Source organism: Lithobates pipiens, unplaced genomic scaffold (genome assembly GCF_037356315.1).
Source record: "Lithobates pipiens isolate NorthernLeopardFrog02 unplaced genomic scaffold, aLitPip1_a1.2 Scaffold_18, whole genome shotgun sequence".
NCBI classification, from domain to species: Eukaryota; Metazoa; Chordata; class Amphibia; order Anura; family Ranidae; genus Lithobates; species Lithobates pipiens.
In genome coordinates, this window is record NW_027507758.1 from 405,737,364 (window position 1) to 405,763,717 (window position 26,354).

Genomic DNA, 26,354 nt, shown 5'->3' on the forward strand with positions numbered 1-26,354 from the left:
GGTCTTTGTTACAGATTGCCCTCTCTGTCCTAAGAATTGAGTCCCCCATCACCAGAATCTGTCTTTCCTTTCCCTTCGCGTCCCCCCCACTCTCACTGGAGGAGTTCTTCCCCAGGCAGCTAGGAGAGTCCCTCAGCTCCAGCAGTGCTGGTCCCTGACTGGTTTCACCAATGTCACTCAATGGAGTGTTCTTATTGGGATGCTCCAGCCCAGGATTGGCCTCCCTGGCAATTTAACCTGTCATCCATCTACTCTTTCCTAGTGCCTGCACCTCTGTCTTCACCTGCCTCTGTGCTGGCCCCTGCTAGAACCTGTCCTGTCAGTTCCTGGCTCTCCTTTAGTATGGAAGGACTTCTCAGTGCTGACCGTTGCTTCCCCAGATTCAGAACCTGGGCTACCAGGGAAACAATGTGCTTACATTTTGCACAGCAGTATTCACCCTTGATCGGATGATCAAGGAAAGCATACATGCCGCAAGATGTACGAGTCGCCTCTCCACACCCACCTGGCACCATACCTATTTGATGAGGATTGGGAAATGTACCTTGTCCAAATTACCTAACAACTATCTTCCTGACACTAATACTTAACAAGACAATATACAGGTACTCACAGGCCTACGTGCACCCGCAGACCTATGTGCACCCGCAGACCTACGTGCAATCACAATACACAAGTATACACAAGTAGTGGATGTATACACCGAAGACCAGGTAGCAGCCTTGCAAATCTGAGCCATCGATGCTTGATGATAAACTGCCCATGAAGCACTTACTCTCCTGGTAGAGTGTGCCCTTAATAGGAAAACGGTGGGACCTTACATCTTAATCCATACGCCTGAACAATCACTTGGCCGAGCCATTGGGAAATAGTCAACTTAGATGCTGCCTGTCCAATCTTGGGACCTTCTGGCAATATAAACATAACATCAGTCTTCCACATCTGAGCCAACATTCTAAGATAGCTCATACTACATCAAGAGAATGAAATAATTTCTCCTCTGTAGACTGTGGATTTGGAAAAAAGGAAGGCAGCACGATATCCTGATTCAGATGAAAACTGGACACTACCCTAGACAAAAACTCTGGTTCTGGCTTTCTGGCATTCAACATGGTGGACAATACTGGCCCAGAAATTCCCGGTGTTTTAAAATCCTAGTTTCAACAGCCAAACCATTAAATTTAGAGACTGTAAAGCAGGATGGAATATTGGACCCTGCAAGAGCAGATCCAGATGGAGTGGAAGAACCCATGGGTTTCCCACTGCCAATCTTACAAACTGTACATACCAAGTGCTTCTGGGCCAGGCTGGAGCTACTAGAATCACCGGCTTTCTCTCTTCCCAGATCCTGCCCAGTAGCCTTGGCAACAGCCAGTTTGGACAGAAGGCATATATCAGGGAAAACTGATCCCACGGAATTATGAAGGCATCTGCCCCTAATGCAAATGGGTCCCTGGTTCTGGACACAAAACGGTCTACTTTCCTGTTGAACCTGGATGCCAGCAGGTATGTATCTGGAACTCCCCCCTCCCATCAGCGGCAGATCGGTGCAAAGACCTCTGGATTTAGGAACCACTCCCCTGGAAACATTTGCTGGCAACTTAGAAGTCTGCCTGCCAATTCTCCACTTCTGTAATAAACACGGCTGATAGGAACGGAACAAATCTTTCTGCCCAGGTCAGCATGCGATCCACCTCCTTCTGGGCTGTCTGACTACTGGTGGCTTCCTGGTGAGGGATATATGCCGCAGCTGTGGCACTGTCAGACTGGACCATCACAGGACAGCCCTATAATCTGGAAGCCCAGAAGCTTAGGGCCAAGCTGCCTGAATCTCCAAAATATTGATGGGCAAGCTCCTCTCCCTCCAGGATCACCCTCCCTTGGCGGTGAGCTCTTCTAGGACTGCCCCCCCCCCCCCCATCCAGAGAGACTGGCGTCTGCCGTTACCACCCTCCAGGGACTTTCCTTTTTCCAGATTCTTGGTTATTATCCCCCAACTGAGACTCTAACGCACTTTCAGCCGAAGTGACATGCTCCATTCCAGAGCCTGGACAGTCTTTTAGTGGTCTGGAGTGGAATTGTGCATAAGGGACTGCTTTGAATGAAGACACCAGTTTCCCCAGCAGCCTCATACACAGACGAATGGAGACATCTCTTTTCCCTTCCATGACTTAGAATAGGTTTTTAATGGCTCTGACTGTCCAAGTTGATAAAAAATGCCTTTGCCTTTACCGTGTCTAATATTAGCCCCAGATACTCTAGGTGTTGAACCGGCTGCAGGGCCAATTTTGACCAGTTCAGAACCCAACCCAGACGATCTAAGAATTGAACGGGTTACATTCTGCCTCAGGTCTGGAACCCCTTGATCTGTCAATATAATAGAACATCCAGGTATCCTGCAACCGATATTCCCTGAGATCTTAGAACTGCCAATACCGGAGCCAGCACCTTTGTGAATAAAGGAGGTGCCGTGGCTAACCCGAAGGGCAGCGCCACAAACTGAAAATGTTGGTTGCCTACTGCGAATCGCAGAAACCTTTGATGGGACCTGCAGATTGGCACATGTAGATACATGTCCTTAATGTCTATGGATGCCAAAAATTCCTTTCCGTGAAAGGAGGCTACGACTGAGCGAACTGATCCATCCGGGAAAAGCGAATGTCTAGAAACCGATTCAGAGCCTTGAGATCCTGAATAGGCCTTACATCTCCGTTCAGCTTTGGGACTATGAAAAGATTTGAGTAAAAGCCCTCGAACCTCTCCTTGGTTGGAACCTCTGAAATCACTCCTTGTGACCTTAGATAACCTATTGCCTGAAGAAAAGTCTTTCTTTACCGAATCTATGGGGACGTTGGACCTCAAGAACCATGGGAGGGGGGAAGCCCCCGGAATACTATTTTGTACCCCTGAGACAGCGTAGAAATAAACCACTTGTCTCGGATCACTTCCTCCCAGAAATCTGAGAACTCTAATAGCCCCTCTCCCTCCTGCAAGTGGGGGCACACCTTTATAAGGAGGACTTGGGACTGGATTTAGGGAGTCTCTGAGCCCAGGGCTTTTTCTGCCCTTGGCCTTAAGGCTTTCATCCAGACCCGGATGGCTGAGGCTGTTCAAACTGCATGAAATTGGAAGTGCTGGATACTGCAGCACTAGACACCTTAAAAGGAAGGTCATTTGCTCCTCCTCTTAACTGGTAGAAGTGTACTTTTCCCCCTTGAAATCTTCTGGATATATTTATCCAGATCTTTTCCAAACAGCCACTCCCCATGAAAGGTGAAACCAGCTAATAATCTTTTGCAAGGTAATTCTGCAGATACGTTTTTTTAACCAAAGAATCCTGCACATATGTACTGATAGCAGGGCCAACCGGAAAACACCTGTTGTATGGAATCCTTAAAAGCATCTACTGGCAAACATAAGGCAGGAGGTAACTCTGCCAAGTCCTAAGCAGATACCCCCTGATCGGGGACACTCTTAGATACCTGCTTCACTTGATCGTTTAAAGACCGACAGATACCTATAGCTGCCATAGCCGGTTGTGCAGCAGACCCAGCAAAAGCAAATTAAGCTTTTAATAAAGACTCCAATTTCTTATCTGCAGGACAGGTAAGACTCTTATTCACAGAAGAAATAGCAGCATCCACCGAAGGCATGCCCCATTTCTTTATAAACTTTTCCTACATAGGATACAAAAGTGCAAACCTTTTAGGAGGAATAAAAAGCTTATCAGGGTGATCCCAGTCAGCATACACAATTTGCTCTAGCAACGGATGCAAAGGAAAAGTTTGCGAACTCTGTGGAGCCCGAAGATAGCCTAGAGATGAAAAGGCAATCTCAGGGGCCTCTACAGGCGGAAATTTAAATCCTGATTGGACCATCTCTGTGAGGGAGTGGATTAACTGTCTCTGAGATTGAGAGGCTGAAAATGTTAATTCAGAACACTCAGAAGTGGAGTCTGTGGCCTGACCTCCCTCCCCGTCATGTACTGCCACTTCTTCCACATCATCTGCCCAATCCTGTTCCAATGCAGGTGGGGGCTCAGGTGAAATGGCTCTATCCCTTATCCTTCCACCTTGGGAAACTGAAGCAATCGTACCTGCTATCTTTCACTCCAGCCCAGCTAGAGCTGATGCCAAGTCGTCCTTCGAGACGTAGGTTGAGGCAGAAGCATTAGCTGTTGCTACAATGCCTGACAACTTTAATGCCTCAGACTGGCCAGTTGCCTCAGGTCTTTCAGGAGAGTTAAACACAGCAGATGTAAGGCTACCATCCTCCAATACTGATGGTGGTGCACGTGCGCCCCTTCCCGCTGTACTTCCCACACTCCTCTTCTGGGAAGATATGCCCGAGATAAAAAAAACTTCAGGTAACACAAGCGCCACCTTATGCACTCAACCGTCCTGCAAAAGACTGCACCCAGTCTTTGCAGTACACAGCTCTTACAGGACCTGCAGTGCCCTAGTCCATCCACCCAGAGTGACTCATGTGCCCAGCTAATGCCGCTGTGTCCCTTCTGGCCTGCTTACAGACACCAAACCAGGAACACTTCCTAAATATGCCACTTTCGCCCCTATTGTGCATGTCCGGCATGCATGCTTTTATCACATGCAGGCTCGTAGCATACCGCAAACCTCTCACTTGCATGATCTCCGCGCTGTTCCCACGCATGTGTCTACCATAGCCACATGAACAGCAGGCGCTGCCACAGACTAGGTGTGCAGACGGAGGGAACCACGAGCTGCCTGCTGCTGGGTTTAACCAGGCTGGGGCTTTTCCATGAGAGAGCCCCCGCTGGCCGTCACTGCCCCAAGTGGATATAAAAAAAACATAGCACCTGGTCCCACTCAAATTAAGATGCTGTGTTTTTTTTTCTGTTTGTGCAAAAAGAGAAAAGCTTAAAAAAAAAAAAAAAAAAAGAGAAAGGAATCTTCCCCCATCATGGAGGGTTTCTGTCTCTTGGACCTTCAAGGACCAGGTCCCCCTTGAATTTGGGTCCACTCCCTTGGACCTGTAAAGTACCTTGCCGGATTTCCCTTGGAGTATTTTTCTTACCCAGGGTCCAGTGCTCAAAGGGTCACATTACAGCCAACACCTCAGTCTTCTTAATCGAGGTTTGAGTACCATTTTAGTGCATCACCATCCGGATGGATCCAATTATATAGTTCCTTAAATCTTTTAGCATCTGTTTCCAGGACCATTCTGTTAGCTAGATCATGGAGAGCTTTTCCAATCATTACCATCACCTTACAAGAGACTGGCGAAAAAAACTGAGTTACTTCCTGTGTAGGAAGGAAATTACATAAGGGAGGACTTCCTGTCTTTTTGGTTTGCCAGTGTCCATTCACCTATAGGTGGCATATAACCCAGTTAGTTATTATGGCTGCTCTGTGTCCTGTGATATACGATAAAGGGGAAAAAAAAAAAAAAACACACACACACTGCAAATGCATGCAAGACACACACACAATAAATGCAGAGATTGCTTTGTAAACAAGCCATAACATGTATGTGCAGACGGTAGTGCAGGATATTTAAACACCTTTCTACAGCCGACTCCCAGCCCTTTAAGTAGGTTCTAAATGCTGGGAGGTGGAGGTGTGCATTCCAATCATCTGACCACTGTTATTAGCAGTCAGAGTGGTCACATGATCAGAAAGCTCCCGATCGCAAGTATGCACCAGGAGTTTGCTGGTACCCGCTGTAACTGTGGAGGGAGTGCACTCAGCACAGAAATCCCTTTACATAGGAGACGCATATATGAGTCCTCACGGCACTAAAGCCCACCCACCAAGAGGCCGCATATATGCGTACCTCTGGCAGAAACTGATTAAACCAGGGTTCTGCAACACAGTTGTTCAAAGGAATGTATTTTCCACTAGTATCCATAGTGTTTCGGCTGAGCCTTAATGCACATTTGGTGTTCATTTACATTTTTTATATGTTTTTATTATTAGACTTACATCTAACTAATCACGCTAATGCCCTATTAACTGTAGATCAGAAAATTGATTCAGGGGTTCCCAAGGCATAAAAAGGTTGAGAAAGGCCAATTAAGATGATGAGAAAGGGCAATTAAGATGATGAGAATGAACACACCAAGTCAATTTTAAGCGTCATGTGTTCAAGTTTACATCTGTATTTCCAGGCTTGGGGACAACCCCGCTGAAGTTAGAGTTAGAGATTCTGGTGACCACTCAAAAAACAAGGGAAAGTCAGTTCACTGAAATCCCTGTAATCTGAACATGTCTACGTAAAAACACAGAAGCAACTGTGGGAAATCCATATGCTCACTTTATTGTTTTGTCTCACAAACAGATTTATATACATATATATATATATGTAAATTGAATAGAAAAATGACACCTGCATCTTAAATATACCATAGCATCAGGAACGGAAAGGAAATTGTAAACATGTATCAAACCTGAATAACTCATTGTAGCCCTTCTGCTCATCTCAGTTTAACTTAGTCTTTTTGATGGGAAGGGATGCATGTTTTCAATATACCTATGGGCCTTTTTGGCTGCCCACACTAGCCATCATTTATATTGATCCAGGTACAAGAAGTGAACAGACTAGAGAGTGTCTAATGAAGTATATTCTGCATTATTAAATCATGCGCTGTCTCGATTTTCCATCTAGACAGTTTTTGTATCTCAAAAATCCAATCATTTCTGCAGCAATTATCAGGGGGAAAAAAAAACAGTATATAACCCTCATAATGAAGAGTCGCAGCACATTAGCTGCCTTGCCTAAAGGGGAATGATCATAAAACCGACAATATTTGGGAATTGTAGGCCAAGATCTAAGACTCCTAATAAAAGCTGGCACAGAGGCTGGTATTGCGGCCTTCCTTCAGAAAATTCTAGTTGACAGGCTGGCTGACACTCTTAGTTTAAAGCTTTCAAGTGACTGATGAAGATGAGTAAAGTCACAGAAAGCTAGGCGTGCTAATCTACATACTTGTTTCAGGACAGTGACAAGCTACTGAAGCATGTAAAATGCTTTTACGTGCTTCGGCGTTGTCTTAATATATGGGGCAAAAATCAGTTCAGGCACAAAACCACATTTAAATGAGCCCTACAAGAGTGCTCCAGCTGGAGAAATAGCCAACATACTTGTTTCTTAGTTGCAGTCTATCTAAATTATAAGGCTATGTTTATACTTGCAGTTGGGGGTGGGTAAAAGACCACAAAAAACAAAAAAAACAAACACACAGCTGAGATGCATTTTTACCACTCTCCAACTACTCCCCTTAAGCCATTAAGGCAGTGGACAGGGATGTACACATGGCACAGCAAAAACTATCCCATTGTGTTCTGAACGGAACTGCGTCTCAACCTTTCAAGCACTCCTCTGTGGATCACTCTTTAGAGGTACAAGCTTGTGTCAACAAACCCTATTAGTTTTGCCACAATAATGTTCAATCATGGCCAGAATCCACTTGTTACGTCATAAAGCATCATATCAGTGTCATCTATCGGCTTACAAAATCACACTTATGGATACCTGTACATAATCCATGTACAGTGGGGAAAATTATTTGATCCCCTGCAGATTTTGTAAGTTTGCCCACTTACAAAGAAATGAAGGGGCTATCATTTTTTTTTATCATAGCTGTATTTTAAATGATAGAGGCAGAATATCAACCAAAAATCCATAAAAAACACATGGTACAAATGTTATAAATTAAGTTGCAGTTCGGTGAGTAAAATAAGAAAATTTGAACCCAAAGCAAAGTATGACTTGCATGTGAATCTTCTTCCCTCAGCCAGAACACTGAAGATAAGTCATGGATGGCTCTTTCAGCATGACAATGACCCAAAACATACGGCCAAAGCAACAAAGGAGTGGCTCAAGAAGTAGCACGTTTAAAGTCATGGAGTGGCCTAGCCAGTCTCCTGACCTTAGTCATATGGAAAATTTATGGAGGGAGCTGAAACTTCGAGTTGCCATGCAAAAGACAAAAAACCTTAAGGATTTAGAGAAGATCTGTAAAGCATAGTGGACCAAAATCCCTCCTGAGAGGTGTGCAAATCTTGTCACCAACTACAAGAAACGTCTTACCTCTGTACTTGCCAACAAAGGTTTCTCCAACAAGTACAAAGTCATGTTTTGCTTGGTGATCAAATACCTATTTTACTCACTGAACTGGAACTTCATTTGTTTTATATGTCTTTTTCTGGATTTTTTTTGTTGATATTTTGTCTCTATCATTTGAAACACACCTATGATAATTATAGACCCTTCATTTCTTTATAAATGGGCAGATGTACAAAATTTGCAGGGAATCAAATAATTTATTTTCCCCACTGTATACAACAGATCATTGAAGATGTAATCCGTTACCTCTGCTTTGAGGACTGCCATCACATACCCATTGCTCGGTTTACATTTTGCCTGTCTGCACTGTAGCTACATAGCAGGCCAGAGAAAAATGAAGGCATCCAAGTCCACATTCTTGTGTGAGGCAGCTTTTGGTGCCAGGACCTAGAAACTATGTCGCACTGAATGTGTGTAATCACTTGAAAAACAGTCCACAAACTTCTGGAAGAATCTATCCCATGTGTTTGAACGTTTCATCACACTTTCAAAGAAAACTGTCATGAGATGTTAGAGAGCCGTCATTGTTGACTGTACATCTGAAGACCTACCGGTCATGCAGACTCTCTTGCTTAATTACTATAAGAGCGTATTCACACATTGGGGGGAGGAATTTCACAACTGGAGCACACATAATCTACAGACACTGTACATAGTAACCAATCAGTTCCAACTTCGGTTTGTGCAGTTAAACTTTGAAAATGAAAGCGGATTGGTTGCCATTTACAGCTGCTCCAGATTCTGTCTGCTACTGTATCTTGCTTTGTGTATTGCCGTTCATTTTTAATTGCAATGCAATGTGCTTACACCAAACAAATGCACATACCTAGTTCTCAGCAATTTGCAATGCATGCAATAAGTATCATGTGCATTGCCTTGCAGTGCACTGGATAATTATGCAGGTATGTTTTTCGGGCCTTGAACACTCAGAGGACCCTTAAAAATGGATGCCTAACACAAGAAGTCATGGCAAAAACGTACATCAACATACACAAATGTGAATGGGCCCGTTTCCTGTCCCAAAACAGGAATGCAAATGTAGACCTGACTTTACTTTTCTGATATGCATACATGACTTGGATTACTGACTCAAAGTATTTAAAGTAGAACTATAGCTAAAACCTCTTTTTTTCACATTGGATAGTGTAAGGGGGAATTATAAACCCTTTATTGTTGCCATCTGTGTTTGGGGAGATTTCCCTTCTTCGTCTGTTCCACAGCAATAGCCAAAGTGAGGGAATCCCTGGTTGTCACCAGAATTAGTGTCCCATTGTAAGATTTTCCCCCTTTTACTGTTCTGGGGACAACCCAAATCGAGGGATTTTTACTTTACCTTTCGATGGCAACAGTAAACATGACAAATAGAGAGGATGAATCTCCCCAATGGGGACGACAGCAAAAAAAATAAAAATAAAAAACTGACAGGTGTTCTAATCCATCTTCACTGTAAAACAAAAAAAAGTTTTGCATTTAGGTTGGGAGGTCAGAACAGCCAAGAACCCAACATATGCAGAAAGTTTAGCAATGTTCTTGACAACTACATGTCAAAGACCTCTGATATTTAAATGTCTAAATAGAAACTAGCTGCTCGTACATTTATAAATCCCAAATGATATTCACCCAAGTAGGCACAAGGTGGGGTGTAGTGAAGCAGAAATGCAGTGTGGACTTATCTGCCATTTTCAAACATTTGTTACAAACGTTTTAATAAAATATTACATTTTGCATTCATCAGTGTGTACATATTTAATATATATTAAAATAAATATATATGTGTTTTACGTTCAAATGCTCTTAAATCAAACTTTAAATTTAGAGGAACTTCCAAAATTGTCTTTAGAAAAAAGTGAAGATGGGTGAAATAAGGATTCAGGTAGCAAAGATAAATTTGTAACCTGTCTGCCAGCTAGCTGACCTATAACTGTGTAATACCAACTTTTGTAGTCCTGAAAGCATAGTACAGTATCCCGCGAGCAGCCTTAACACTGAACAGCAAGTGCCACATGGTTTTCCAGGTCCAGCTGGTAAGCGATATAACCATTAGTTAGGTGGAACCCATTGAAAAGCTTGAGATTACTCATCTCTACAGAGTTCAGAAACTTTATCCTTTTCACATTTTTACTTGTCCTGGTTAAGAAACATCTTTGTAAAATGATCCAGCTCATTTTCAAGATGGACCGCTTTGTTTCTAGAAAGAAAAAAAAAGGATAAAAAATAAAATAGCAGCTTCAAAAGGTGAAAAACTAAATTCTAAGTATAGCAAATTATTTAGGCAAAAATTGTAGTGACCTATTCAAATATAACAAATAGAAGTAAATCACTCCAGTTGTGAAATATATCTGCATATAAGTAGTATCCAAAAATGATCACACATCAATCAACCAGATCAACTAAATGTTCTTAAAATAACATGGGGATGGTACATAATAAAATTTGTCAACTGTACTCCTGTTGCTTCAAGACAGACCAATTCTATTAGGATCACGGTGCTGGAGGACTACAATAGTCAATATTATTCCACTATAGGAGTTCAGACTGCAATATCCCTAAAGGATAGCTGTTATAAGGAAGATATTACATCTAGCATTGTCCTCCACTGTGCCATTTGCTTTCGCATGAGAGTATTAGGGTTGATAGTAGTCGAGAAAGTCCCCTTAAAGTGGTTGTAAACCCTTTACAACCACTTTTGCCTACAGGTAAGCCTATAAGGCTTACCCGTAGCTACCGCAAATTTCTCCTAAACTTGTATAGTTTAGGAAATATTCACTGTATACGCATGTGCCGACGTCATCGGCACATGCGTAATGAAAAGGCAGCTCATATGCGCAGTTTCTTCAGCTAATGTGCCGCTACTGGCAGCTCCCACGTGCATGTGCGGCAGTAACGTCATCGCAGCTCCGGCCAATCACAGCACCGGACCCCACGATACCTGTAAGTAACTCCGGGAGACATGTTGCTGGCCAAAGCGGTGTGCAGAGATCGCTGCAGGGGCTTCAATGTAAGGTAAGTATATCATAATGAGCCAGTATGATATGCATACTAGCTCATTATGCCTTTGTCTTACAGGTTTTTTTTTTTTGTCCCTTGGGTTTACAACCACTTTAATCGAATCTCACTCCAAACATCTGCAATGCAATATTCTGTCATCATTGAGCAATGGTCTCTGGAGAGGCCAGTTTAGTTGATGCCAAATGCTCCTTGCCTTGGTGACTCTGGAATTTAGCTCATGAGTTGAATGTTTTTTTCTTCCCATCTTTGGGAAGATTCTCATGATGGACACAAGTCTGTTGGGCTTGGGAGCAGTCCTGGGCACCCTGTTGGTGCAGGTGCTTACTCATTTGAGGAATTTCACACCGAGATTACACTGCGAGACAGTAGATTTAAGGAACTATATAATTGGACTGTAGAGCTGCATCACAAGACCACCAGGACCTAAAACTACATGACTTTTGGAGAAGTAGATTCAAGAGGTGGCAGGTTAATATTTGTTCTGCCCCAAATCTGCCAAACAACTGTGGTTCTTTGCTTTGCCTGCGGCAAAAGGACCTGAGCCTTCTCCCGTGAGGACTCCTGATCCTTATTAGCTTAATCCTTTCCTACATCCTTACCTAAAGGATGATCCTCTGACACCTCATCTTCTCACAACATGAAAGGAAGGGAGGGAGAGTGCCCAAATTTGTGACCCAGGTGTTCCAACCCAGTGAGAATCCCCTAGAGCTGGTAGCACAGGCGAGAACGGCTGCTATAAACTTCTCCCTGGATCAGAGGAATATGCCACGGAAACGGTGGAAAGACCAGATGAGGGCAGGGATTCAGAACTGATCTGGCCCTTAGGTGAACCATTACAGAGGAAGCTATGCTGGGTGCCCTCTTCACCTAAGAAATTAATTTGGGAGCGCATCCCTTTATTCCTTCTGGGCACAGCCTGCATACACAGTACCTCTCTCCACACAGGTTGCTCAGACACAGCCAGCCCTCCACCAGCAGCTGAGCAGCAGTACAGCCACAACAACTGTGGCTTCCAGCAAGTAGGCACTCAATAACTCAAGTGGCATGGGGCATGACATTCTCACAGGTGATCACCACCCTGAATATGTAGCGCACCCTGCCAAGGACATTGCAGGATGTCAGGTACCATGTTGACTGGCAACATGACAAGCCATGCCTTATATTCTTTGCAGAGGAGTCTGAGAAATCTCTCTTTTGGCCCCAGGGCTGTAGGAGACTGATCCAAGCCCTTTCCTTTTTTCGCATCAGGGGCTTACAGAAATAGGCAGAAAATTTACAAGCAAACACCCATACAAAAATCTTCAGAGAGACTTCACAGGTACATCCATCATCTAAGAACACTAACAGAAAGCTTAGGCCAGTGTGAGAAAGCCTGCCTTTATGTCTAGTAACCTGTAGGTGGCACCATAACCCATGCAGGCATGAATATGAAGAAACCCCGTGTTCTGTGATTAAGAAATCTTGTGTCCCTGTGAGATCAGGAAATGGTTTCTACAGCAGCTGAAAAGACCTCAATTCACTTAGGACACTAGTCATGCTGGTAGTAGGAGGGGTTTTCCTGGGCTGATCTACAGTTTGTTTGCCAAAGTCCAATGCTTCTGTAGATGGCAGTATAACCCACAAGTTAAAATAGAACTAAAGCCCAAACTTTTTACGTTTTCATTTTTGCTAGAGTATGGGATGGTTATAACCCCTGTCAGTTTCATTTTTTGGTGATGTGTGAGCTACAAAGGCATAGGAAATTTGGTCAAAATTGATGGAAAGTTGAAGGCAATACGTTATCTACCTTACATCTATCAGTCCCTTGCACTCCAGATGTTGGGCTTTTGGGTGTCCTTAATTACTTCCTACACAGGACCCGCAAATGAATCCTGGTTCGAATAATACTGTTTTATGCCAGAAAATTAATACTGTTGCAATCGAAGACTGTATCCACTCCAAGTGTTCAAATGTTGTTCCGTATGACCATTACAAACCACTTTGACCTACAAGTAAGCCTAGATTAAGGCTTACCTGTAGGTCCAAGAAATATCTCCTAAACCTACATGGTTTAGGAGAGATTTGCCAAAAGACAGGCACCGCTGTCTACGGCGCATGTGCCTTAGACAGCAGCACGCAGGCGCACTGAGAGCGCCACTGTCAACAGTGATATGCCGCGAATGGCGGCTCCCGTGCACATGCGCGGGAGTGACGTCATCGTGGCTTCATCGAATGACAGAGGCGGAGCAGCGAGACCCACTGAGAAGATGGATGCTCCAGACTACAGGGGACAGCGGTGACTTTGCTGGCTGTGTCAGGTAAGTGACACATAATGGACTACTATGCGATGCATAGTAGTCCATTATGCTTTACCTTTGCAGGGAATCAAAGAGGAAGTAAACCCATCAGGGTTTACTTCCTCTTTAATAAGGTTATACCAATCTTTAGACTCATTTACAAGGGCAGGGCCTGCCCCAAAAACTTTACCAAGATCTGACAGCCTTGGCTTGATATTGAAGACTCCTTTTGGAAAGACACCCCGCTTTCCCAACAATAGGAGGTTTCACCCCCCTATTAGGGGCATAGAGAGCCTATGATAAATAACTACCCTAAAGTTGAATACAATAATCCTATTTTTTGGTTAGGGATCAGTGGAGGGGGCGAAGGTGGAGTGTCACTCTGCCGAACTTCCGGCGGGCAAGTATGAATGGGTGGGTATGGATGTTTTGGATGATGAATGCCAACTATTGTCTACAGCACTGGGACTTGCCAAAACTGGCCCTGTGTGGTCCACGTAAAGTAACCTGAAACACTTTTAGACAAAGGTTTGCTCCTCCGTTGAGGAATAAAGGAACAAAGTGCATCTGGGTCTGCAAATCATGTGTTTTTTACACACATATTGGTTTAACGTTTCCTATACAGTCTGGGCCTGCATAGTGCTAGAATTATTCTGTACGAATAGACAGTAAGTGCATATACACATTTACAAAGATGCATATTTTGTGCACCTTTGCAAACTCGTATTTCGCAAACTCTGCTCATGCATTGTGTGTAGAATTTAGGCCTCATGCTGTTGGTGCATTGCAAGTAAAAAAAAAAATAAAAAAACTGGTGACTAGTCACTTCAGCACATAGGTGTGTGAAGGCAGAAATTTTCAGAGCCATGTGTGACAGTCTGAAAAGACTCTTCCCCAGAACATTGGAGATCACCATACTGCAACCCAAGTTTTATTTTCTAACCACATTTTGCAAAGGTGTTTAATGTACTCCAATTCCCTTTATTACCCTGTGTGTAGACAGGAAAGGTGTAAAGCATTTCTGTATGTTACTACAATGATTTTACATTCTGGCTAACCCTGAACACAGGATGTATACAGTACATGGGGACATCAGTTGTTAACACAACTAGGGTTGCCACCTCCCCAATATATTAGGTTGTCTTGCTAGTGCTAGTATTGCAAAAAAATAGTTTTCATACACACTGACACAAACCGCAAACACACAATCACCTATTCCAAATGTATTGTTTTCATTGCAATAGCATACATTGCATAATTAATAATTATAAGTAAAATAAAGAGGGTAAAAATTTATTTGCCCTGGATTCCCAGAGCTAGCAGTGAAACTATCAAGCAAAAAGTTGTTCAAGCTCTAATACTGCCTTTTCCAGGGTACATTATGAAGTGCAGTGCCCAGGACAGTGGGAGGAGCATTACATTAAGGAAAGCCAAGCTGAGAATCGTTTCTGTAAGATTTAATAATGAGGTGTAAAGTCAGTGTGGTTTGGCAAGATATCAATGCACAATATCTCCGAAACCAAAGCGGCACAAACATTTTTGCAGCAGAAGCGAATGACGTGTTTGTCTTTAAAATTCAACAACACTGGGTGCAAAGTGGGCGGGGCTTGCGTTAAATTGAATGTTTAATATATCATAAACCGAACTGGCACAAACGCTCATTTTTGCGGCACAAACGAATGGTATATTTTTATTCAGGTTTTACAAACATGGGGTGCCAACTTCACACAGCTTGGAAAATACATGTGCGTAACATCGCCTTGTGCTAAAAAATGCATAGGTGTGAACCAGGCCTTTACTATATACATACTTGAGCACGCACATGCTCATTTTCTACTACACTAAAGCAATGGGAATTTTCCCTGCACTGCAGTTCCTTATGCATGTTTCTTCTGCAGAGAGAAAGTGTTGTTGGGGCAGGACTGTTGAAGCTCTGCCGCCATAGATTTCAGTGATCATGGGGGGTGTACATGGACACTGCTTAGGGCCTGCAAGAGAGGAGGTAGAGACTGCTCGATCTGCAATGAAAGCGGCTGGAGATGGAGTACTGCAGAACAAAAAAAAAAAAAAGTCTATGGAGGGAACTGATATGCAAGACCATTTATGCACTGACAAGTTCAAGACAGGCTTGTGACATTTGCTGTATATGAAAATTCACCAGGCAAAGCTATTCATTTAATGTTCTCTTCCAAATAGAGAGCACAGCTGTAGTAGATTTGCCAACACAGAGATGGAAGAGGGACTTTTTATGAACTGAGATGAACTGAAACACCCTCCCACCCATTAATTGCCCCATTCTTAGACATTCATGGCTTCACAAAAATCCACTTAATGATTACCTGGAAAGTTTGGCTTGGTTTTGAACTTTCTCAAGCTGTTTTATTTCTTCTGACCGACTGTTGATGGATTCCATTAGGTCTCTTTGAGTCATATCAACCTGCTGGCAAAGTCGGGTAAATACGTTGTCCAGCTCCCTGAAGAAGGTATAAATGTGATATAAATTGACATTAATCAAAAGTCAAACATTAACATGCTTTCCATTAGTGATTATGTGAAGAATGTGGGTGAATTAGAAAACGATAAGTGAACAATTCATAGCTGGGAAATGTAAAGTTTTTTTTTTTTCAGTTAAGATTTGATTGAACAAACCTACACAGAGAGAGACAGCAGTGCAGATACACAAGCATTGAGCAGGACAAAACAGAAAGAAGAGACTGTTCTTTCATAAAGAACAAATAAATTGCCGCACGTCACTATCCAGGTTTGCTGCAACCACAGGTTAGGACAACAATGAGCTTGTAATCTGTATAATGGCCGCAGGAGTGTAACCATGTAACATTTTACAAAGCTATAATAAATGATCATTGCAATTTGCTACTGTAATGATCTCATAAGCAGGAGCTATTCTGATTGGCTGATAGTTACAGATCAATACATCACCTATCAATAGGATGTTAGTGGAGGTTCACTTAAAGTATAAGGCAAGCCTACACTGACACAAATCTTAAGCAGGTTTGAATGATAAGCTCTACTTAAAGATGTTTTATTTTTGACTGCTGCTACATTGCAAAGGCTCCTGCTTTTAAGGGAGGTGGACGGTTCCTACTCCTACCTTACCACCCTTCTGACTACCATTTAATCCTGCAAAGGCCTTTAGAGTGGATACAGTAATGTGAGGATGAATGGGTGTCACTAACTGAATACTGTTCCTACACCTCTGGGAGAGTGCTGCAACATGATGCATTACCACAAAAGATGAATAGACTCTTACTGGCCTAGTGCTTTCCCTCAGAACACCTCTAGTGCCAGTGTGGACACAGCGACATGATGTCACTGCAAAAGATGAATGGGGAGACACAGGTCAGAGGGCTGACCATGCTGCAAATTCAGCTAAAGTAACATACAGTGCCTTGCGAAAGTATTCGGCCCCCTTGAACTTTTCAACCTTTTGCCACATTTCAGGCTTCAAACATAAAGATATAACATTTTAATTTTTTGTGAAGAATCACCAACAAGTGGGACACAATTGTGAAGTGGAACGAAATCTATTGGATTTTTGAAACTTTTTTAACTAATAAAAAAATGAAAAGTGGGGCGTGCAAAATTATTCGGCCCCCTTGCGTTAATACTTTGTAGAGCCACCTTTTGCTGCGATTACAACTGCAAGTCGCTTGGGGTATGTCTCTATCAGTTTTGCACATCGAGAGACTGAAATTCTTGCCCATTCTTCCTTGCAAAACAGCTCGAGCTCAGTGAGGTTGGATGGAGAGCGTTTGTGAACAGCAGTTTTCAGCTCTTTCTACAGATTCTCGATTGGATTCAGGTCTGGACTTTGACTTGGCCATTCTAACACCTGGATACGTTTATTTGTGAACCATTCCTTTGTAGATTTTGCTGTATGTTTGGGAGCATTGTCTTGTTGGAAGATAAATCCCAGTTTCCATTTCAAAATGATCGCTTGCACAGTGCTCCTTGGGATGTTTAAAGCTTGGGAAATCTTTTTGTATCCAAATCCGGCTTTAAACTTCTCCACAACAGTATTACGGACCTGCCTGGTGTGTTCCTTGGTCTTCATGATACTTTCAACAGAACCCTGAGACTATCACAGAGCAGGGGCATTTATACAGAGACTTGATTACACACAGGTGGATTCTATTTATCACCATCAGTCATTTAGGACAACATTGGATCATTCAGTGATCCTCGCTGAACTTCTGGAGTGAGTTTGCTGCACTGAAAGTAAAGGGGCCGAATAATTTTGCACGCACCACTTTTTAGTTTTTTATTTGCTAAAAAAGTTTAAATTAGCCAATAGATTTTGTTCCACTTCACAATTGTGTCCCACTTGTTGGTGATTCTTCACAAAAAATTAAAATTTTATATCTTTATGTTTGAAGCCTGAAAAGTGGCAAAAGGTTGAAAAGTTCAAGGGGGCCGAATACTTTCGCAAGGCACTGTAGCGTGGTCGGCTCTCAACCAGACATAGGGGGCTAACCATAAGGATGGAGGATCAACAGGTAAATAGTTGGGAATGATTGGAGTAATAAACGGTTATATGTTGTATAATACAAGATGATCCTTATTTTAGTAAACTGCATTTTGCCAGGAGTTCTGCTTTAATACGATATTGCTTATAAATGTTCTGGCATAGATTAAGCTTTTCAGAATGTTTATATGCGATATGTTCACAAATAGCTAACACATTAAGATTATAAACACACACACACAGTGGGGAAAATTATTTGATCACATGCAGACTTTGTAATTTTGCCCATTTACAAAGAAATAAGGGGTCTAATTGTTATAATAGGTGTATTTTAAAATAATTGAGACAGAATATCAACCAAAAATCCAGAAAGCACACACGATACAAATGCTATAAATTAAGTCGCAGTACAGTGAGTAAAATAAGTATTTGATCCCCAAGTAAAACATAATTTAGTACTTAGTAGGTGGAGAAACCCTTGTTGGCAAGCACAGAGGGAAGACATTTCTTGTAGTTGGTGACTAGGTTTGCACACATCTGAGGAGGGATTTTGGTCCACTCTTTACAGATCTTCTCCAAACCCATAAAGGTTTTTTGGCTATCGCTTGGCAACTCAACGTTTCAGCTCCCTCCATACATTTTCTATAGGATTAGGTCTGGAGACTGGCTAGGAAACTCCATGTTCTTAATGTGCTTCTTCTTGAGCCTCTCCTTTGTTGCCTTGGTGTTATGTTTTGGGTCATTGTCATTCTGGAGAACCCATCCATGACCCAACTTCAGTGTTCGGTTCTCATCCAAGATTTTACAATACATGGTCCCATCTATTAGACCTCAATGCAGCAATGTCATCCTGTACCTTTAGCAGTGGAACAGCCCCAAAGCATAATGCTTCCACCTCCATGCTTGACTGTAGGTATGATGTTCTTGGGGTCATAGTCTGCATTTTTCTTCCTCCAAACATGGCAAGTCGAGTTAAGACCAAAATTTACCTTTTTGGCATTATCTGACCACAGCACTTTCTCACAATCCTTCTCTGAATAAATTAGATGTTAATTGGCAAACTTCAGATGGGCCTGTACATGTGCCTTCTTGAGAATGGGGACCTTTGACCTTGCAAGCGCTTCAGTATTTCAATCCCTAACAGCGTATTGTATTACCAATGGTTTGTTTGGCGACTGTGGTCCCAACTGCCTTGAGATTATTCACAAGCTCCTCCTGTGTAGTTCTAAGCTGATTGTTCACTTTCTCATGATCATCCTTACCCCATGAGGCAAAATCTTGCATGGAGCTCCAGACTGAGGGCGATTGATGGTTATTTTGTATTTCTTTCATTTGCGAACAATCGCTACAACAGTTGTCTACTACTCACCAAGCTTCTTGCTCATGGTCTTGTAGCCCATTCCAGCCAAGGCCTACAACCGTGTCCCTGACATCCTTTGACAACTCTTTGATCTTGTCCATGATGGTGAGGTTTGAATGGAAGAAAGATTCTGTGGACAGGTGTCTTTTATGCACATAATGAGTTATCATTAGAGGAACCTTATTAAAGGGGTTGTAAAGGTAATTTTTTTATTTTCTACATAGGTTCCTTTGAGCTAGTGCATTGTTGGTTCACTTACCTTTTCCTTTGATTTCCCTTCTAAATGTTTTTTTGCTTTGTCTGAATATCTCACTTCCTGTTTCTCCTCAGTAAACTTCTCACCATCATTGGAGCTGGTGGTTAGTCAGCCAGAACAGCTTACTGAACAGCTTACTGAGGAGGAACAGGAAGTGAGAAATTCAGACAAAGAAAACAAAGAAAAAAAAACATTTAGAAGGGTAATCGAAGGAAAAGATAAGTGAACCAACAATGCACTAGCTTAAAGGAAGCTATGTAGAAAATAAAAAATGTACCTTTACAACCCCTTTAAATTGACAGGACTAATCTGTGTACCATATCAGAATATACTGTAGCAGGTCTTTGGGAGCCAGAATGATTGTTGGGGGTTTAAATACTAATTTTACTCACTGAACTGCAACTTAATTTATAACATTTGCCTTATGCGGCTTTTTCTGGATTTGTGGTTGATATTCTGACTATATCGTAAACTTAAATCTGCAGGGGATCAAATTATTTTCCGTGTGTGTATATATCTATCTATCTCTCTATACACACACATATACATATATAATTTTCAAGGGTAGCCATGTCACTCTATGCTTGAAGTAAATTTCCAGGTGCTCACTCACAAAAATCTATATAAATCCAAATCTGCTTTAGAGGCACTCGCAGATCTTGCAGAGGAGGAAGATCAAAAAAAGCTGTGTTTTTTTGTCAAAGACTTGAGAAAGATGGACTGAGCTTCATGGAAATGTTGACAATAAAAACACTGCTGTTTTTGATCTTCCTCCACTCAAAGATCTGTGAGTGCCTCTTAAGCCCCATACACACTATCAGATTTTCTGCTGAGTTTTTCCTTCAGATTTACCAAAACCATATAATATGAGGACAAACCTTAGGAGTTTCAATGTGTATGCAATCAGGCAGGCCCTTCTACTACATGGTTTTGGTAAATCTGAAGGAAAAACTCAGCAGATAATCTGATAGTGTGTATGGGGCTTAAAGCACTTTTGGCGATAGATACACATACACACACTTCAAGAAGACTCTAGTTTAGTTTGGCACCAACAGACTAACAAGAATGTAAAGCAGTTTTACTGAAATTTGAACAGAACTAGGTTTCAAACCAAATGTGAAAATAAACAAATACAATAAAAGAACCCGGAAGAAAAAAAAAAAAAAAAAAGATAGTGTTAGGTAAAAAGGGAATCAAAAAGGAAGACAGGACTGAGAGGAACTAATGCGTTTCTTAGAGTAGGCAACCTTGACACTCCAGCTGTGGTTAAACTACAATTCCCAGCATGCCTCTACTTCTGGGAGTCATGTTGCTTTAATGCCTTACATTGCCTCCCAGGACTTGTAGTTTCAGAACAGCTGCAGTGCCAATATGGCCTACCCCTGGTGTATCTTCTACTCCAAAAATGATTGCTTACTACAATTCTTTAGATCTGTTAGCTATACAAGTGATTTTTAGAGGGCATAGGCTGTAAACGTCTTTGTAGATGACCTTACTTTTGCACTTGGTGACTGCAGTTTGCACTGGTAATGCTAACAATCATCTGCAATTTGTCTGTCGCATAGTTTACAAACTGTTTCTTGAAAGCCCTCTCCTTGGCTCTTGTGGTCCACGTTAGCCTCTCATACATGTACAAACTGCCATATGCCAACAAAGAACATCCAATAAGCTTCCAGCCCACGGTTCTCCAGATCTGCACATAACGAAAAAAGGTTATCACTTAAAAACAAATGTGCAGCTGTAACATTTATAAAGAAGGGTGTCAACTTATATTTCAACCTGTTATAGTATTATAGCACCAACCTAAAGGAGGTCTGCTTAATTTATGTAGTGAAATTTGAACCATCTGCATCAAACCTCTGCATCAAACCTCTGCATCACTTCTCTTCTGCACCCCTCTCTTTCACATGCCAAAATGTTACTCTTGCATTACTCCAACCTCCCTTGCAGAACTCAAGGTTCGATCCTACAGAATCTGCATGACTAATATGGTAAGATACACGGGAGCCTCCTATATGAGAATTAGGCAGGAGATAGAGGGTAGATAAGATTCTAAAAAATATTCTAGCTCCAATTTCTGATGGAATAAAACCCAGTTGAATCATGGAGGCATTTAAGCAATCAGGTTGTCCGAGGGTCCCACAATGGAGATGCCATGTGAAGGCTCGAGGGAAAACACTGACACTCACCCACTGAAGAGGAGTCAGAGCCCTAGTAGAGCTCTGAATAGCCAGTACTTGTCCTTCCTAACAACGCAGGTCCAAATGTCCCTCTTGGGAGGGACAGCTATGATGGATCTGATGGCTACCATGACCTTACCAGTCCCTCTCTCTGGGAAAGAAAGCAGTGGTCAGGTTGGGATACAGTACTTGTGACCAAACTGGCAAAAGGAACTAGAGCAAGAATCCTTTTATCCAGGAGAACCCAATGGGACAGAGGTAGGTCTGTTAATCTGTGTGGTGGCATAGGAAGGTAGGAGGGAGAGAAGCTAAAGAGAGTTGAAAGTGAGGGAAAACCTGAAAGGGCACTTTTTGCACCAGCTTGGCCAAAGGGCAACTACCCAAAAACCTGCAAGGATTAACAAACCTCCACACTTGAAAAAGTAGGGGCGCACATTCAGAATGGTTTCTTTTATCAGGTTTCTTACCCCAGACCTTGCAGGTGGCTGGGAAACCAGGTTTAGGGGGCCTAGTCATTTCAACTTAAAATGTAGGTGAAGGAGAGGGAGAAGACTTAGTCAATCTTTCATTAGATTTATGTTGACGCAAGTGGATGTTCTGTCCTCAAGATGTATCCTTGATGATAATGTTAAGAGTAGGTCCTAAGAGACATCATCCCTCAAAAGACTAAAGTGGGCGAGACCCCCCCATGATGCAGTGTCCACAGCCAAGCACTTTAACTTGAATGTTCTGTGTATTTGTATAGATATCAGACGAAGACAAGAAAGACAAGAAAGACAAGTACACGGGAGTCATCACAGCTAAAGCACAGGACTCCTGTTTCACATGCTCTATTATAAAAGGATAGACTGCTGCAGTAGAGAGATATCTTCTGATAGATTTTAACCATTCTGCCATAACTTGGCAAATTGAGCTTACAACCAAAATCGGTTAAAGGGCAAGGACCACAAATGAAATGTATTTTAAAAAGAGGGATTCTAGATGTTGGTCAGTAGAATCCTTGAATGTGAGAATACCCTTTAATGGTCTAGTGGTTTTCCTGTTAAGATGAGTCGCTGTCAGATCCACAGTGGGTAAATAAATGCCATTTAAAAAAATCCTTTTCAAATAGTAGCAGGTCCAGTAAGCATCTGGGGAATATAATGGACCCATCGGGGTGCTTCCAATCCCCATAGAGGAGTACCTGGAAAAATGAGTGTAATGGGAGAGTCTTTGCAGCTGTAGGAGTTCTGAAAGACCCAAGAGTGGAGACAGCAGGCTGATCCCCCAGATGCAAGTAAGTACAGACTGCATCAATAAGAACCAAAAATTGTCTCTAAAAAATCTTATATAACAGGAGAAGACTACGATTCCTCAAAAACAATCTAAGCAGGGAAAGATTGAGGGAAGCCCTTATCAAAGTTAAACAGTAGAACAACTGGTGGCCCTAACTCTAACGCTGTGGGCAGATCAGAAACCGACTCTGCAGAAGGCACAGGAGCAGGCTTGGAGCCTCTGCAGGCAGCGAAAAAATGGGTAATTTGGCTACAAAATATTGTGCGACTGTAGTAGAGACCGTGGATGATAAGACAGGAAACTTATCAAACGGTACACCAACGTTGAAATACTTTTGGAAGGCATACAGCAAGTGTTCCCAGAACCATTAGGGGAGCGTGAGCTGGGGTCACCAATTGCATTTTGTGTCTAGATATAGACATGTTGCGACCATGTGATAGTGAAACAACTAAGTTCAGGGTATGAGATAAGGTCTCAGGTACTCATATAAAACTCAGACAGCTGGTAGCCAGTGAGAGTCAGATAGCTGGGAGGTGATCAAAGGCCCTATAGGCAGGCAGCAGGAATGGATAGGAGATATATTTTTGCCAGTATCCAAATCCAAACCTGACAGCATATGTGTCCCATCAATGGATGAAAAAAAGTATACGACTTTAAATTGACATAGAGACAAAAGAAAAAGGCTAATCTACATTACTCTACAATTTATATATTGCAATAACATATAAAGTTGGAATCCATCAATCATATAGGTAGCCCAGGGAGCAAATCACTGTAGTAAACTAACATCTATACTCATTGTTAATGCATCCTATCATTTGCAAATTTTAAAGGGGAAAGTATGGTTAGTGTTTGGGGGCTGGAATCTAGGGTAACGGCTGTTCAGCCCCCAAACACTAACAGTACTTTCCCTGACATCTTTTTTGTTATAATATGTAGGATATTTACAATAAAAAAAAAAAATTAAAAAAAAAAAACAAACTTGATTGGAAAGTTTTCCACATGGTATGAAATCCTTTAAAACAATAACCTTTAGTAAACTTCACCAACAGAAATTATCTTACCATTCCTCCTACAATAATCACTCCCATAGACCCTCTTGAGGTCAAGGATGCCAATCCAGACATCACTGTAACCATGATATCATCTTGTGACATGGAATCTGGAGTCTGCCCTGGGTTGGCACTTGTGGTAGGTGTGCTCACAGGTCGGGGAACCTTAAGAGAACAGAGTTGAGATGTATCAAACCTGAAACCAATTAATTAAGAAAAAGGCAATGTGCACATCAGATATAAAAATGTCAGAAACCTTGCTAAGTGAAGCAGGCCTATGATTGGCAGGTCTACTCTGGGATTTCCGAAAGGAAATAAAGATTCTGTCTGGGTTTTGTGACCGATCATCAGCTGTATACACTAAAAGATTATTTCTTTATTTGGGGAGTCCAAACCAAATACATTTTCAGCTTAAACAAAAATTTGTACTTTGCCCACACCCCCCTTGATAACAGCACATACTTACTTTTCATTCATTTCCCCACCATTCTGCCCAGCTGCCAGAAGTGAGGAAGTGAAGAGCTGTGTACATTCAGAGTCACTCCTGTAAGAGCTTACCATAGGTTTTCAGGAGTTTCTTCTTGCTCCTATCTGAAAACACTCTCACATGGTAAGAAAAGTATTTTGCACACTCCCCACAACTGAAGAAAGTGGCATGGGAGCAATGGAAAGTTATGAGCCGCTCAGAAGAGGTGGGCAAAGCGCAAAATGCTTTAAGATCATCTATATCTACTTTGTCCAGTGCATCAAACTACCCATCATACTACCACTAACCACTACATCTGGCAAGGGGATGACTAGCAGAGGTGCTGAAAGTTTATAGGCAGAAGTGAGTCAGGAAATTCTCTTTAAAATGTTAACACTTAAAAGGATAAGTTCACTTTAAAAATAAAAATAAATAATAATAATAAATGCACTTTTTTTGCAGGTAAAAAATGTGCATTTATAAAAAGGAAATTTTCAGGATCCTGCAAAGCATTGCACCAGTGATCAGTAGATTTCTGGTGCCATGCAGGTCTCCTGCAGATCTGTCAAATGTATCAACTTGCACATACCTCGTACGAGGAAGCCAATACATTCTGACAGGAAGACTCGAACTACCAGAGAGCTCACAGCGACGTGGTAGTTTATTGAAAACTACAAGCCGCCAGATGCAAAGGCTGCTGGACCTTGTAGTTTTCAATTAACAAAGAAGGGGGGGGGGCGCTGCATTCTTAACAGGAATATGGGTGTAAGATGTTACAAAAGGTGAACTTAACCTTTAAGAGGGGATCATTTTGAAGTTGGCCAGCGTGAAAATGTACTGCAATACATACCAATCAAGAATCCCTGTTTATATGTTTATTATAAATGTTGTAAAGCGAGGTTCACGTAAAATTTTATTATATATATATATATATATATATATATATATATATATATATATATATATATATATATATATATATATATATTACACATATTATATACATATCTCACTGTAAAGAGGACCGATCAAGCCATATTCTTATTACAAGGGATGTTTAAATTCTTTGTAATAGGGATAAAAGTGATCAAAATAAAAATAAAATTAACAATAAAAAAAAAAAATGTAAAAAAATGTAAAGCGCCCCTGTCCCCATGTGCTTGCACGCAGAAGCGAAACCATACGCAAGTCCCACTCACATATGAAAACAGTGTTCAAATCACACGTGAGGTATCGCGCGAACATTAGAGCAATAATTCTAGACTTGGACCTCCTCTGTAACTTAAAGTATGTAACCAGTAAAAAAAAAAAAAAAAAAAAAAAAAAAATAAAGCGTCGCCTATAGGGATTTTTACGTACCGAAGTTTGGTGCCATTCCACGAGTGTGTGCAATTTTGAAGCGTGACATGTTAGGCATCTATTATTCTGCGTAACTTTTTTTTTTTTTTTTTAAAGCATTAAACTTTTTTACTAAAAAAAAAGAAATGTTTGAAAAATTCCTGCGCAAATAATGTGCTAGATAAAAAGTTGCAACGACCGCCATTGTATTCTCTAGGGTCTTTGCTATATAAAAAAAAAAAAAAAATAAAAAAAAAAAATAAAAAACATATATGATGTTTGGGGTTCTATGTAATTTTCTAGCAAAAAAAAAAAGATGAATTTTACATGTAGAAGAGAAATGTCAGAATTGGCCTGGATGCGAAGTGGGTAAACAGACTTTGAACGCTCTCACCACATCAAGACAATGTAGTGACTTCTCTTCCCTGGAACATGGTTTTGGAAAAAACAATGGCAGGACAATATCTTGGTTCTGTCCTCATGAATAATCAAGTATGGCTCTTTACAAGAAAGAGCAGCCAATCCCAAAACCCTCCTCGCTGAGGCTATAGCA

General features: G+C 41.7%; 1 protein-coding gene across 2 annotated transcripts in view; it reads right to left on the reverse strand.

Annotated features, from left to right (window-relative positions):
• Positions 1-6,269: 6,269 nt before the first annotated feature.
• The window catches only part of MFN1 (mitofusin 1), a 64,498-nt gene continuing 44,413 nt past the window's right edge, over positions 6,270-26,354 (reverse strand). For both annotated transcript variants that reach the window (XM_077487928.1, XM_077487929.1), the window contains exons 15-18: positions 24,010-24,162; positions 20,987-21,183; positions 15,728-15,862; positions 6,270-10,291 (exon numbers count right to left, since the gene is read on the reverse strand). In XM_077487928.1, the coding sequence (XP_077344054.1) occupies positions 10,222-10,291; positions 15,728-15,862; positions 20,987-21,183; positions 24,010-24,162 (555 nt within the window). In that variant the 3' untranslated portion in view covers positions 6,270-10,221. The remainder of the gene's footprint in view (positions 10,292-15,727; positions 15,863-20,986; positions 21,184-24,009; positions 24,163-26,354) is intronic.